The following is a 15,302-nucleotide window of genomic DNA, read 5'->3' as shown; positions in this document are numbered from 1 at the left end:
AATAATGTAAAAAATGTCAAAGGAGGAGGAGGGTAAAGACCAAGACTTGTATATGAAAGCGTGTTGGCCACGTGCCAGACGGCGCGTGGCCATGCTGCCCTATCCTACACGCAGAGCCACAAATCTTTCTACACCTAATGCCAAACAAAACAAACCCAACCGTCATTACCCTTAGATTCATTAAACTATTCAAAACACACCACACCAGTCCTCCAACTGTCACCCAAACGGTCAACGCTTTGACTTTTCAAATCCAGACCAGACCGGACCGGACCGGACCGACCGGTCGGTATATGTCGTTATTAAATTCAATCCAACCCTGTCCTAAAATTAATTGCACTCTAATTCACAAACCCAGCAAAATTAATCCCAAAACAGTAAAATGTTGTGACACCACACCAGATCATATTTAATCATTCAATCAATACAGCTGGGACACCAATCACAATATAACACTTAATAATAAATTGGAAAAAAAAAAAAACACACTCCATATGTACTTTATTTTCTTAATATAAAAAAAATAATAATAATAATTTATGAGGTGCGCCGACAAAAGGAGTTCAAAAATAGAATCTTCACTTAGACAGGAAGATATGAAAATTAGGTTACCTTCTAAGTTGAGACCCAACATACACAGTTGTGCCACGTGTCGCCAAATGGAGGCCGCCACTGATGTAACGTGACGCCCCAAACCTCTTGCCTATTTTTATTATTATTTAATTTAAATAATTAAATAAATTGAATCATCGATAGATGCATCATGCATGCTTTGAAAGTTCTGAACTAAATTTAACTTCGTTACGTAACGAAATTAAAATATTAATATATGCACACAGTATCAATAAGAGTCACATTTTTGTTTTCAAATCAAATTTAAGACTGTCCCAAATTTATTACTACTGCAATATTTCTAGAAAAATAAAAAAAAATAAAAAAAGAATTCCGCCTGCTACGCTAATAATTCATTAATTTCGGTATTCATTTCTTTTTCTTTTATTCGAAAAATAAAAATATTTTAACAATGACACGTGGATGCCGTCCCCACGCGCCACGTGTCCGCGCTTTTGGTGGGCCCACGCGGTTCGTCTTCTTCAATCTTCCCCGCCTATATATACACCCGACCGCCTGCAAATCTTTTCATCAATCATCGGCCGGAGATCGAACATATATAAAAAATAAAATCCAACATTAATTATATTTATCGATCGTCGTGCTTTTTTATTTGATTTCTCCGATGGAGGGTTTGAAGGCTATGATCGTGGCGATGCAGGTTGTGGCCATTATGGCGGTTCTGTGCGGCGGCGCAGTTGCCCAGCTGGACGGATTTGGGGAGGTTCCAGGGCCGTCGCCGGCGCCGGGACCGGAGGAAGGAGCCGGAAGCGTCCTGCAGCTGCCGACCGCCGCCGTGGCTTCTGCGGTGGTGGTGTCGCTCTGGGCTCTTATGAAGAATTGAGTTTTCAGTTATATATATATGTATGTATGTATGAGTGGGATTGGTGGGGGGGGGGGGGGGTGGGTTATTAGTTGATTCTTGAGAGGATTTATTATTGATTCGGGATTTGTGGGGATGAATTTTTATTTTTATTTTTTGGATGGAGATTGAGGGGTTATTAATTATTAGTGTTGTGATATATCTTGTTTCATGTAATAATTATTGTTATTGTTTCTATTATTATTGGCTGTTTTTTTTTTTTTTGTCTGTATATTCGAATTTGTTTGATATATAAGAGTATTATTTATTTTATAGTAATATATATATATATTGAAATAATTAAAGGTATATATCCTTCCCTCTTTTAATTTTTAATCAGCCGAGTGGTTATGAGTTCTTACTTTATATATATATATAAAGTATATATGGTGACGGGTTTAATTTCGGATAAATGGTTGTCGCAAAAATCTGAAAAAAAAAAAAATAATAACACATAAGAACATAAGAATTTGATAATAATTTCAAGATACAAATTAGATCTAACTTGAAAATAGAATGTAACCTAATTCATATAACTCAGCAAAGTAACAAACAAATTAGATTTAATTCGAACTTGAACTTCACAAAACATCATGTGTTGATTGTGTGTCTTAAGTTTTAAGAAAATAGAAGTTACAATTTCAATTTTGATATACTCCCTCCATCCTAGGTAATTTGGACGTGTGACTGTAGACACTAGAATTTATATAAACTATAATTACTAAGTAATTAAAAAATATATTAGTAAAAATAATTATTGTATAGTAAAAATAATTATAATTAATATTAAGATAACTAAATACTTTAATTTAGTTAAAAAATTATAAAATATAATTAAAGTGTATAATTATATTTAAAAAAAGAAAAGAAACGAAAATAGAAAATAGGAACAAATGATATAGGATGGAAGCAGTAATATTTTTTTAAATAAACAATATTTGAAACTTTGTGAACATCTTGAATTTGAATAGTAAAAAATTGAAAGATAGTATTTAAAAAAATAAATTGATTTTGAAAAAAGAATTCGTATCGAAATATAATTGAAATTGATTTAGGCATCACTTCTAAAGAGACTGAAAATTTATATTTGATATGGATTAGTTAATTAAAATACCCAAATAATATGTAATTGATAATGGTCAATAACGAACTAAATTATTAATTAAAGGCTTATCGCTAATCAGAATAATATTTGATTGGAATTTGTATTAAGATTAAATGATAAAAATTAGAATTGGAATTGTATAGAACTTTTAGTTGTTTATATATCAAGACAAAATATATTATTAAAAGATAAAAACAAGAATTAGTTTCAATACTGTTATTACTAATCCAAGATCAACAATGTTATATTCTCTCAAAATCAAATCAACATCGAACACAATTGTATATAGATGTAATGTATATAGAGATCGAACACAATTGTATATAGATGTAATGTATATAGAGATCTCATGCGTGAGACCGCATAGAAAATCTTGTTATAGTGGATCTAATCGAGTTAGGATGATTTGGATCTCACGTTTACTTTTACATATTGATCTTTAAATATTCATTATTATATCAAAATATAATACACATTAAGGAAAAAGGACAAAAACACTTCTATTAGTGTCGTATAATACTAATATAATGATATTTGTAAAAAAAAAAAATTATATAAATAAAAAAAATATTTTTAATATTAAGTACGAAAAAATATATTATTTTACACATTATGATTACATATTTATTCTGAATGATCAAAAACCATATTATTTTCATTCACACAACATCCTTTTCTTTAAAATAAGTTCTATAATATTTACAGCAATAGAATGTATTTTGAAATTGATATATTTTAGGAGAATATTTTGATGATCAATGGAGATTTGAGAACATATGTTCTTTTAAATTGAGAGATATATAATGGTGAAATGTTTATAAAATAAATATTTTGTTAAAAAAATGTTATATTCCTGATTTAGTAAAAATAAAAATTGTTGAACTAACATTATTTTAATGTGAATATTTCAATGACAGAAATAAATATTAAATATGATATGTGTTTCTAGTTTATCAAACTTCTCAACAATCATAACCACCATAGTAAATTTACGTAAAACCGTGTACAATGTAGTAATAACATTTCAAGATTCTCAAAATCTCATTGTATGATTCATCTTCTTTTTTTTTTTTTTTCAAAAATTCCGATATATAATCCGTTCTTGTTGTTCGATACATCGGAGGCAATGTTGGACGTCCTGAGACGACGAACAAAATAAAACCAATCACCGGCGTATTTTTTTGGACAATGTATAATCTCTAGATTTCGAACATTACCTCTTTTGGCTTTTGGGGTAGTCTGATTGTTGTCGCCTCGCTAGAGATTTTAAAACCAAAACTTTTATACGAGGAATGAAACCTGCATTATCAGGGGCAGACATCGAAAGGGTTCAATTTCAATTTTCAATTCTCGAAGATGAAATAAATCCATGTATTATGAATTCAGCTGACAGATAAATATAAAGTGTCGTAGCATAAGCTGCACCTTAGGACAAAAAGCTCGAATGTTCCTTTAACGGTCAAAACATCAGCAGAATTAAGCGCGCCGGTGCCCTAACAAAGGATAAGATCATCAATTATGTTAAACGAAGCGATGGATCGATCATTTTTACATGTAACTTAAGCATTTACCGGGGGTAACTAGATCGAGAAGTTTCTAAGGAATTACCGGGGTGAATACATTTCAGAAGTGAACGTTTTGAAGAATTTTTGTTAAGCTTTATTCACGCTGGCTGTGAATTACTAAGAATGTTCGAAGGCCTGAAAGCGACATAAGAAAGGGCATTTATGAATTAATAGATCAAGAGACTGTAAAATTAGTAAGTGAAAACATATGGGAGGGAAAAAACAGGACGGGACCGAATCTTTTTTAGTAATCACAGTGTTTTCATCTCCAGACCCGATGCGAAGAACAACCTTTTCTTGACGACCATCTTGATATGCATGCTGCAAATGACGAATCCATAAGCAAATGCAAAAGCAATCGTAATAACAATGCAAAATAGTCGAGAAAATAAGATGTACGTTCGATACAAATCTATTACACAACCTTATTCTCAAACCAATCGAACAAACTTGCAATGTATGTTCAAAGAAGTTTGTGTATCGTACCTTGTAAAAACAACCAGCCCCAAAAGGACAAGTCCTCTTCCCAAAATCAAAGTATTTGCAATCGATCGTGCTGAAAGAAAATGACAACCGTATGAATGAGCACAAAATGTTTGGGGATAGGGAGAAAGAGATTTCAAATGTACCTCAACTTCTTCTTGTAATTGTTAATGATTTCGTGTTTCTCCTCTTTTGAAGAAAACCAAGTTGCACTAGGAATGACAAAGTAAGATCGCCTTCGACATACAGGACAAGCTCGTAGTGCAGAATTGATATTGAGGCCGGATGCTGGAGAACTGCTGCGCCAATTCCTGATGCACGATATGCAGAATGGATGATCGCACTCTGAAAGAATGCCGAATTTCCTTCCGGCTCTTGTGGGCTTCGAGAGTACACGATCAAGGCACACACAGCATTCTATTTCCTGACTCGTTCTTAGTGCTTCCATATGCTTTCTCCTTCCCTCACACACATTTGAATGCTCTTCTCTTTCTCGAGGCTGCAGGCATTGTTTCCCACAGATTGGACATTCCTCGCCACGAGCATTAGGATGATTTTCTTCAGCCACTGAAAAACCAGACATTGACTGGTTAGCTAAATCAAGATTGTCGAAATATTTTACAGGGAAGATGTCTGGTAGCAAATGTAATGTACCTGCACCATGAGCTGAAGTTTCAGCAACATCGATGTGCTCATATCGACACCGACTACCATAAGCGCAAACTCCACTTTGATAGAAAGTGCAAATCTGCAAAATTTTATGAAATTATGATCAATGTCGACATCGATCGAACAATCGGTGAAACTGGTAGTTTGACAGATACATTGAACGGCGGGTCCTTCCAATCATGCGAGAATTCGCAATGCTCCCCTTTCAGACATGCCCCATGGGCGGAGAACTTGCAAAGAACCCTGATGCAGATAAATATGACAAAAAGAGATAAGGAAGCTATATGGTTGAAAGAAATTCAATCGAAATTCAACATCTATATACAACAGACTAATCACATCCTATCTTTGACGGCGGATTGAAAGAAGAATTTGAGACTGGAATTATAGCAATGTTGCCCTAACTCCTTAGCATTTGAAGTTTGATTAGCCATAGCCTTCTATTCTTGAATTTAGGAACAATTAACATCTCGGTGTTTTCCTTCCTAATGGAGATGGAGAGTGACATAGCGTTTACAGATCAAAATAATTTTGAAATATACACGAAAGAACAGCAAAACCCCTAATCAATTCCTTAGAATGTCGAACTCCAATTTCTTCTTCTCATACGTTATCTACCTTCCGAAATTCAGCTCGATCAAAACATCATATAGCAAGAACAATAATGCAGCATTGACGGATAATGTAAAAAATTCCCAATTGCAATCGTAGGGCACCGATTTCCAATAGCAACGCAACGTAGAATAATGGAGCGAAAACATGAAGAAACAACAAAATTTAAACGAGGCGTACCGTTTAGGCATGGTGTCAGTGGGAAATTAGAAGAAAAATCATCCAAGTTATGGCGAGCAGCGGGAAAAAGCTTCAGAACCACCAAGAAAATGCAGAATTGGGAGCGTATTTAGGCCTTTTGGAGGTTGGAAAATACAAAGAAATCGCTTGACGAGGGTCCTCCACTTTCAAGGAACACCTCTAATTCGCATTTCTACCATACACGTGATTTTACAGCTGTAATTAGACCGCTGTTAAATTTAGCCATCTACTATTTTAATCTTTACCTTTTAACATAGTTAAAAAAATTCACCACAAAAATAAATAAATAAATAATAATAATTTAAAAATGATGACGTGTCACATTTCTCGGCCATGATTGGACGATGATGATCAAGAAAGTGGATAAGGGAAAAAAAATTCATTACATACAAAACAATCTCATCCACCGATTCGATAATCGCCTTCCAAATCCATCTCCGCCATGGCCACCACCGTCTTCTCTCCCTCCGCCGCCCTCCCCCCCACCAAACCACCGCCGCAATCCAAATCACAGGTTACTACTGTCTCCATCCCCTTCGAAAAACCGCGCCTCAATTTAGCGGCTGCGGCGGCGGCGGCGGCGATTGCTGCGACTGTGCTGACGGCGGCGCCGCCGCCTTCGCTAGCGGAGTACAAAGTCTACTACGGCACCGCCGCGAGCGCGGCGAATTACGGCGGGTACGGCGGAAATTCCGACAAGAAAGCCTCGGCGGAGTACGTGTACGACGTGCCGGAGGGGTGGAAGGAGAAGCTCGTGACGAAGATTCAGAAGGGGACGAACGGTACGGACAGCGAGTTCTACAATCCTAAGAAAAAGTCGGAGAAGGAATACCTAACTTTCCTCGACGGATTCCCCCGATTGGCGCCGAAGGATGTGGTTCTGAACAATCTGGCGCTTTCCGACGTGGACCTGCAGGACCTGATCGCCGGCGCCGACAAGGTCACCGCTGAGGAGAAGCCGGACGAGAAAGGACAGGTGTACTACGTGTACGAAATCGAAGGCGGCGGCGGCCACAGCCTCATCTCCGTCACGTGCACCAAGAACAAACTCTACGCGCATTTTGTGAACGCGCCGACGCCGGAATGGAATCGGGATCAAGAAACCCTCAATCACTTGCATCAATCTTTCAAAACAATTAATTAAGCTGTTATTATATTCTTATAATTTTAAAAGTTGTTTTTTTAATCTAGTTTCTGTAATTAGTACAATGTGAAGCCGTCGTCGTAGGAGACGTGCCATCCTCTCCGGCACGGCGGCGCGTGAAGGTCGTACTCTGCGCAGCAGCTCCACCGTTTGCGCCAGTTGGGTCGACCGGTGTTGGGCCGGTTTTCTTTCTCGTTCCATTTGTAGACGATGACACCTGATTTATCGCTCCACTCTCCGTCAATCCCTTGGTGAGGAGGTGAAAAGGCAAATAAGCCCTTTTCGCCATTGATGTGGCCATGGAAGGAGCAAGCAGTAGGCGAATTGTCCCTGTCGTCGTAAAGGGTGTGGCATCTCAAGCACCTCTTCTGGGCACTGCAAACCTGCAATTTTTTATGGTTTTTGTATCTCGATTTTGAGGTTGGATATGGTTTGAGTGGGAATAGTGTGGAAGGATGACCAAGAACGTTCATTTCCAAATTAAAATGCCTCTCAAACGAACGACAAGATTTTCAAAATATATCCAATTCACCGCCCGAATAGGACAGTTGTGTGAATCGCTGGAACCTGTCTGAAGACGAAGACCGAAGGGTCCCACTTCACATTTTTTGACGAAGTTATGGGCTGTATTCCACTAGAAACATTTTTCACTTAAAAAGAATGGATTCTTATTTGTATTTCTTAAAATCAGGAGCCTCTTATTTCAAGAATTTAGTGGATTTAGTAACGTAAGAGGACTGTCGCTTTGTCCGTCTCTCTGTTTCTGCGATCTCTCATAAAAAATAATTGAAATTCCAATGAAGGGACTCCCACAAAAGCGACAGATGTTTGTAGAAAAAGCAGTAATTGAACATTGATTTGTCCACCCTGTCCATCTTGCTTTGCTTTCTCCCTCTCGTTTCCTCTTCTTTCTTTCTCACTCTATCAGTTACCCACCACGCTCCTACGCCTCTCACTCCTCCACTCTGCAGCATTCACATTTTTCTACCTCGATTTCTCAAAATCAAACGAGGGAACTTCTCCCGCTGTGCTGATCTGGCTTCGATTCTTGCCTGGCTGATTCTGTGAGTTTAATTTCTTTGATTTGAACCCCTTTTCCCTTCTCCTCTCTTGCTTATAAATCTTGTGATGTTTGATTTGGCGAAGGTTGCTCTTTTGTGTTTGTCTGTGAGTTACTTTGATGGAGAATGAATGTGGTTTGAAATTATTGTGTAAAGATTGCTGTATCGAAGTTTGCTCTTGTGCGAAAATTGGGTTCTGAAAGTTGTGCCTTTGTCAGCTTTTCTTTATTGGATTCTCCTTTTGCTTCTCAGTGCTGTGAATGTGAATATGAATTTCGCGTGATTAATCGTTTCGTTTTAATGATCTGGAAAGAAGATTTCTTGATTTAGATTTACATTCTTGTCGGAAGAGCAGAATTGAGATAAACCCTAACCCCCTTTACTGTTTTCCTTTCCATTTGCTCTCTGCATTTGGATCTAGCAGAATAACTGAAGAGTCCTTTACATACATTATATGCATATACAAGAACTCTGTAGTTGAAGGGCTGAAATTCAGACTTGATTGAAGATTGAAGATACATACATACATATATATATATATATATTCCGTCGTGGTGTTTAGCTAATGATGCTTCGGATATCGATATCAGTCCGAGTAATCCTGCTATGTTGTGGATTGTTCTTAACTGCATCAGGTGAATCTTCTAAGAACTTAATGTCCTTTCATTACACCAGCATTGTTTTGGCTAGATTGCGGGTAAATCGGGCTGTGTTTTTGTTGTTGTCTAGGCGCAAACGTCGGGGTAAACATAGGGACTGATGTGTCGAACCTACCTTCAACAGGCGACATAGTCGCGATCCTCAGAGCAAAGAAAATCGATCATGTTCGTCTCTTCGACGCCGATTCGCATATGCTGAATGCTCTTTCCAACACCGGCATCGAAGTCATGGTCAGCGTCACGAACCAGGAAGTTTTAGGAATCGGCGAATTCCCGTCGAGAGCAGCCGCTTGGATCAACAAGAACGTCGCGGCCTACGTGCCCTCGACCAACATCACAGCCATTGCTGTCGGCAGCGAAGTTCTGTCGTCGCTCCCGCACGCCGCGCCAATTCTGCTCCCGGCGATGAACAATCTGTACAAGGCCTTAGTTGCGGCGGACCTCAATTACCGGGTTAAAGTCTCGACCCCGCATTCGATGGACATCGTTCCCCGCCCGTTCCCTCCTTCCACTGCAGCATTCAACGCGACATTGAATTCGACCATCGTACAGATCCTCCAGTTCTTGAAGAACACGAAATCCTTCTACATGCTGAATGCGTATCCGTATTACGAATACGTTAAGGGGAAAGGGATCTTCCCGCTCGAGTACGCTCTGTTTAAACCGCTCCCTGCAGTGAAGCAGATTGTTGATCCAAATACGCTGTTTCACTACAACAGTATGTTCGATGCTTTAGTCGATGCTACATACTATTCGATGGCGGCGCTGAACTTCTCTGCGATCCCTATCGTCGTGACCGAAACTGGCTGGCCGTCGTTCGGTGGAACGAACGAGCCGGATGCGACTCCCGAAAATGCCGAGACGTACAACAACAATTTGATCCGGCGGGTGTCGAACGATTCTGGTCCTCCTAGTCAGCCCACAATCCCGATCGGTGCGTACATTTACGAGCTATTTAATGAGGACAAGCGGCCGGGTCCTGTTTCGGAGAAGAATTGGGGTATCGTTTCAACGAACGGGAGCTCGGTGTACGACATAAGCCTGAGTGACTCGGGTAACCTTGATTCGAATGGCTCGACGGTTTTCTGTGTAGCGCGATCGGGTACAGACGACGGTGCGCTACGGGATGGGCTGAACTGGGCTTGCGGACACGGCCAGGCTGACTGCACGGCGATTCAGCAAGGGCAGGCTTGCTACCTCCCGAATACGCTACAGAACCACGCGTCGTATGCCTACAATGATTATTATCAGAAGATGCACGGATCCGGTGGGACCTGTGATTTCGGTGGCTCGGCTACATTAACCCCTGTCGATCCGAGTAAGCTTTTTTTTTTTTTTTTTTTTTTGGTTAGAGCCGGGAGGACGCTTTTCTTCTTTACTTGTGTAATAATTGTGTGTTCTTGATGTCGAATGCAGGCTATGGATCGTGTCGATTTGCGGGAAGGTGAGATATTCAACACTCGCAACTCATATTACCTGATTTGATCTGAGGTTTCTAACACAGAGGCTTAATGTGATGTTGTGCAGTTCGAATTCGAGCACAGGGCATCTGTTTCCGACTCCGGCGCAGGGGCCGGTGGGGCCGTCGTCGGAGGGCTGGAGGAGGAGGGCAACGATGGTTGAGCTTGGTACAATTGCGGCAACTGCTGCTGTTGGTGTGTTGTTGGTGGATGTGAATATGGGAATCATGATCGGTTTGTAGTGGATTTTTGATTTGTGATTATGGGGCAATCCTATGTTGTTCACAACATTGAACAGTATTTTTGGGTTTTGATCGAATTCTTGGATATGCCTAGGCAAAGGTGGTCTGTTTTATACACCAATGTCTGTCAGTCTGATCAAATTAAACTTCACATCTTAATGAGATTGAAAATGAAAAGTATAGATGAAGAAGAAAAACCAAAAATTATATATATATATCTAGAGAGAGAGAGAGAGAGAGAGAGATGAAAAGCCCTCATCAGTTCATGAAACCGTTCCATTGTATCTATCTACATGTGCAGAGAATGCAGAGATGAAGATATTTAAATACCACTCAAACACAAACCGAAACACATGAAATCAAACTCAAACCACAGATCCAATTAAACAAATCGATATCCACGTACGATCGATCGGAGAAGATATACATATATATCTAGTGATGATGATGCTGAGCGTCGTCTTCCCCACCCTGGTCGACGTCGGAGTTATTGGTGGACTCATCGTCGTCTTCCTCATCCAATTCTTCTTCTTCTTCTTCGTCGTCGTCTTTGTTCCCGAAGGAGAGAACAGTCTGCTGCTGCTGCTGGTGCCGGAGAAGGCCGTCGTAGGGGCGCTGGGCATGGCCGTGTCCGAAGGCCCTGACGTGGTCCTTGAGGGAGCGCTTGTGCTTGAAGTCGGAGCCGCAGAGACAGTACCAGATCTTGCCACAGTTCTTCTCGTGGGTCCGCCAGTCACCCTTGACGGCGAAGGGCTTGGCGCATTTCCGGCAGGCGAAGGGCTTGGCGCCATGCTTGCGCTTGTAGTGAGTCTGGAGCGTACGGAAGTCCTTGAGCGGCTTCGCCCGGGGGTGCTCGATGTTGTGCTTGCACCCCGCCGCGCAGCAGTAGCACGGCAGCCGGAGCATCGCCGTCGGCTGCGTCCCCCGAAGGGATTCCGGCCCTTTCCGGTACTGCGACCCGTGCCCCCACATGTGCATCTGCCCACATATATATATATATGTATGTATATATATATTGCTCTTCGTACCATCAAATTCAATGCAATTCAAACACATTATATATGTGTGTGTGTGTATTCAAGAATCATGGAAGTATGAAGTTTGTGTAAACATTTTAGGAAAAGTTACTAGTTGAAGGGTCATTTGCAATCTTTTGTTTAGACACACTACACTAACAATAAAGTAAACCCTTTTATTTAGAATATAGCTTTGACAAATTCCACTAATAATGTAAGATTTATATACTAAATACATAGTACAATGCATTATCTGTTTCTCATATAAAACTAGAAAGAACTTAAATACAAAAATAAATTGTTGTTTATTACCAAATAAGGCGTGAAGAATAACTGTTAAGGGGTTTTGAAGCTTCAAATCAACACTATCCATAAAATTCTTCAACTGGGAATTTCCAATTGACTGTAAATATTTCATTATTTTCAAACATTCCCCTAAAGTTATAAGTATACCAAAATATACATATATAGATAAATAATTTGGATGATGAAGAAGTAAAGAAAGAAAGGTACAGTCAGAAGACTAACAGCAAGACATGGGGAAGCACACAATCAGTGAACTAATGATTCAGTGATTAGATTGCATTGCTGCACATGGAAACATTCAATGCTCACACAAACAGTCTCTACACAGACACATAAATGAATCAATGAAAATATACATGAACATATATATAATTATGTATGTATCTGTGTGTGTATGTAATGAAGAATCATGGAGGAGATGTGTCAGGGCGACATTATATATCAGCCAATTGAGGCAGTGCATCAGCACTGCAGTGAATCTTTACATTTTGCAGTTGAATGAATGAGAGATATATGAACAACCATCATCTGAACACACACCTTAGCTATACACCATACTCAACTTTGTCGCCTTCTAATTTAATTTAATTCAATTTACTAACCCTCTAAAAATTATACTACTGTTTTGCACACACTTCAAAGGTTTCTGCACAGACTTAATGTTCAAACACGAAACAGTAGTGTAAGAATTCTTACCCACCCTACCCATCCAAAAAAAAAAAAAAAAAAAAAAGAAGATTGTTGGATCATCAGATCAAGAAATACATACACAGAAACAACAACAAATTTGGGTTTTTTTAAAAAAAATAATAAAAATGTGTAATCAGAAAAGGTAGGATTTTTATTGGAGGTGCAGTTTAATTACTGAATGTAGGGGGAAAAAGGAAAGGGGCAAACTTTGATAATTTCAACCTGAATTCAGAGGAGTGAGGGTAAAATCATAGGAAGTGATTGACACTAAACATGGATGAAGTGACTGTTGGATCTGAGAGGTTTTAATTTTTTCCAGACAAAAGTTGACTATCTGAACATTATTTTATACTGTATTGCTCCAAAAACCTCATCATCATGACTCGACTTGACTTCTGTAATGAGCAAATACAGTATAACTTCAATCCCAGTGCGAATTATGTGTTTGCCTAATTTCGACAAAACAACACAAGAAATATCCACTCACACACACACACACACCAGATTCCCCTAAAGAGGACTGACAGACATCATCTTCAATTGTAAAACTCGGGAAAGGAGACAAACTGGAAAGCTAAAACTAATTAATTAATTAAGTGAAAAATTAGAAAGGGGGAATTAGGGCTAGGTAGGTAGGTAGCAAGATGCTGCTCATCTCCAAGAAAGAGAAAGACATACACACAGATATATATATTATATATATATGTATGTATGTATGTATGTATGAATGTAGGTAATTGGTACCTGGAGGTTGTTGTATCTGTTGAAAGTCTTGGAGCAAAGATGGCATGAAAATTGAGTAGGACCAATGAGGATTTGAGGGGGGGTAGGGATCCAATACTGACCCATGTTGAACCTGTTCAGGGGCAGACCAGAGAGGATGTCCACTCCATCTTTATCCATGGCGGGGGACCTCTCGTCTCCCCCAATTGAATAGGAGGAGGAGGAGGAAGGGGGGAGGTCAGAATTAGGGCTGGGGAGCCCTATTTGGAGCGCTACAGTGACATTGTCGTCGTCGTCGTCATTAATATTGCTATATTCATTAATATTCTGGTCAATATCCCTCCTCCTCCTCCTCCTCACCACCATCCCCTTGGAATTCTCGTCGTCGTCGTCGTCGTTGCAGTGGTAATTATTATCTGAAGTAATAGATTTGGGGGTGCATGAGGTGGGATCGGATTGGGTGAGGAGAGGAAGGGCTTGGTTGGGAGGAGGGTTTGGGGAATTAGAAGAAGGGAGAGGGATGAAGTTGAACCATCCTGGAGCTGCTGTTGAGCAGTAAGGGTTAGGGTTTTTCATGGCTGATTGATTTGAGTAGTTGCAGTGGCAGTTGCAGGTAGGTTTGTTGGTGACGATGGATGGATTTAAGAAAGAATCAGTTAGTTCATCACTCACACACACATATGCAGACAGTCACTGTGCCTTAGCTTAGCTTAGCTTAGCTTAGGTTGAGATTAGCTGACACAGAGAGGGAGAGTTGGTGGTGGTGATAACTGATGAGATAGCAGCATCTGGTGCCCCCTCTACCACCCTCCCTCTCTCTATATATAACAGCAATCAGGATAGAGAGAGAGAGAGAGAGAAGAGTTATAAAGAGTGAGAAACAAAAGAATTTTTTAGACAAATACTAGTAGTGTGTATTGTTTGGGGCTTGGATTTTGAATTATGATTTGAATAGTAAAAATTTTGAATTTGAATAGTTGTAAGACTTGCTATAAATAAATATTGATGTGATGTTTTGAATGTAAAATTGATTTTTAGTATAATATAAAAAATAAAAAATATGTATTTGATTTGATATTTTTTTGGGGAAAAAATGGGATGAATAGTGGAAATCTAATCCAATCTCCCAAACAAACACACTAGTATTTTTTATTTTGTTTTTCTAAAACAATGATTTTTTTTTTCTAACACAATTTATAATATATAGATTTTTTCATTTTAGTTTGTCTATTTTATATTATATAAATATCATTACATTTATATTAATAATCTATCAATATTACTAATACTATTTCAATTTATAATATATTACCCAAATGTCATTACCTTTATATTATACAATATTAATACTAATAAGTAGCGTAGTTTAGTTTTTTTTACCTTTATTTATACTATATCCCAATATAATCCTAATATTTCAAAAACTCAATGCAAAAAATAAATGGATAGATATATATAGGACATAGAGAGTATATATAATATTTATGAAAATCGATCACTAGTTGATGGATAAAATTAACATATATACTTCCTTAGCCCCAAATTAAAAGAGATTTTTGGGGTTTTACAGTAGATTAAAAAATAATATTTCTTTCGTCCTTTATCAAATGGGTCGTTTAAGGTTTTTATAATAAATTGGGAAATAATAGTATTTGATTGATTAGTGAAAATGTATAAGAGATTTTGACATTTTGTTATTTGAAAAGTAATTGTATGTGTAATAGTATATTGGATAAAAATTAAAGGTATAATACTGATTATTTTTTATAAATTCAGAAAAAGATATTTGAAGTGAAACAAAGAATAGTATATAATAAAAATAGATAACATTAACAAAGATAGATGTTCGTAACGAATGACTTGATGACTCGTGATATGAGTTCAGACCCAGA

The 15,302-nt window shown here is 38.4% G+C and overlaps 4 protein-coding genes across 6 annotated transcripts; 2 read left to right on the top strand and 2 right to left on the bottom strand.

The window, feature by feature from the left end:
* Nucleotides 1-3,637: 3,637 nt before the first annotated feature.
* Nucleotides 3,638-6,510, bottom strand: LOC127260518 (E3 ubiquitin-protein ligase makorin-like). 2 transcript variants are annotated; one of them, XM_051288300.1, is made up of 10 exons: nt 6,089-6,510; nt 5,452-5,539; nt 5,282-5,375; nt 4,774-5,194; nt 4,631-4,700; nt 4,379-4,465; nt 4,188-4,279; nt 4,005-4,072; nt 3,797-3,878; nt 3,638-3,717 (listed from the first exon to the last, which is right to left on the bottom strand). In XM_051288300.1, the coding sequence occupies exons 1-7, from the start codon at nt 6,097-6,099 to the stop codon at nt 4,262-4,264; spliced, it is 789 nt and encodes a 262-aa protein (XP_051144257.1). In that variant the 5' UTR covers nt 6,100-6,510; the 3' UTR covers nt 3,638-3,717; nt 3,797-3,878; nt 4,005-4,072; nt 4,188-4,261. The 2 variants fall into 2 exon arrangements, with proteins under 2 accessions (XP_051144257.1, XP_051144338.1); XM_051288381.1 differs by having other exon boundaries at nt 4,436-4,465.
* LOC127260631 (thylakoid lumenal 19 kDa protein, chloroplastic) lies at nt 6,510-7,295 on the top strand. The gene has a single exon (XM_051288497.1). The coding sequence runs from the start codon at nt 6,552-6,554 to the stop codon at nt 7,251-7,253; it is 702 nt and encodes a 233-aa protein (XP_051144454.1). The 5' UTR covers nt 6,510-6,551; the 3' UTR covers nt 7,254-7,295.
* Nucleotides 7,296-7,863: 568 nt separating this feature from the next.
* Nucleotides 7,864-10,844, top strand: LOC127260325 (glucan endo-1,3-beta-glucosidase 4-like). Of its 2 annotated transcripts, none has more exons than XM_051288055.1 (5): nt 7,864-8,317; nt 8,739-8,949; nt 9,044-10,291; nt 10,390-10,417; nt 10,501-10,844. In XM_051288055.1, exons 2-5 carry the CDS (start codon nt 8,880-8,882, stop codon nt 10,673-10,675), a joined length of 1,521 nt encoding a protein of 506 aa, XP_051144012.1. In that variant the 5' UTR covers nt 7,864-8,317; nt 8,739-8,879; the 3' UTR covers nt 10,676-10,844. The 2 variants fall into 2 exon arrangements, with proteins under 2 accessions (XP_051144012.1, XP_051144064.1); XM_051288107.1 differs by having other exon boundaries at nt 8,736-8,949.
* Nucleotides 10,845-11,034: 190 nt separating this feature from the next.
* Nucleotides 11,035-14,225, bottom strand: LOC127260429 (zinc finger protein WIP6-like). Its single transcript, XM_051288197.1, has 2 exons — nt 13,432-14,225; nt 11,035-11,653 (listed from the first exon to the last, which is right to left on the bottom strand). The coding sequence occupies exons 1-2, from the start codon at nt 13,984-13,986 to the stop codon at nt 11,111-11,113; spliced, it is 1,098 nt and encodes a 365-aa protein (XP_051144154.1). The 5' UTR covers nt 13,987-14,225; the 3' UTR covers nt 11,035-11,110.
* Between the last annotated feature and the right edge of the window lie 1,077 nt (nt 14,226-15,302).

This window comes from Andrographis paniculata, unplaced genomic scaffold, assembly GCF_009805555.1.
Source record: "Andrographis paniculata isolate CXL003 unplaced genomic scaffold, ASM980555v1 Contig10END, whole genome shotgun sequence".
Classification (NCBI taxonomy): Eukaryota; Viridiplantae; Streptophyta; class Magnoliopsida; order Lamiales; family Acanthaceae; genus Andrographis; species Andrographis paniculata.
This window is presented reverse-complemented; position numbering and strand designations above follow the sequence as displayed.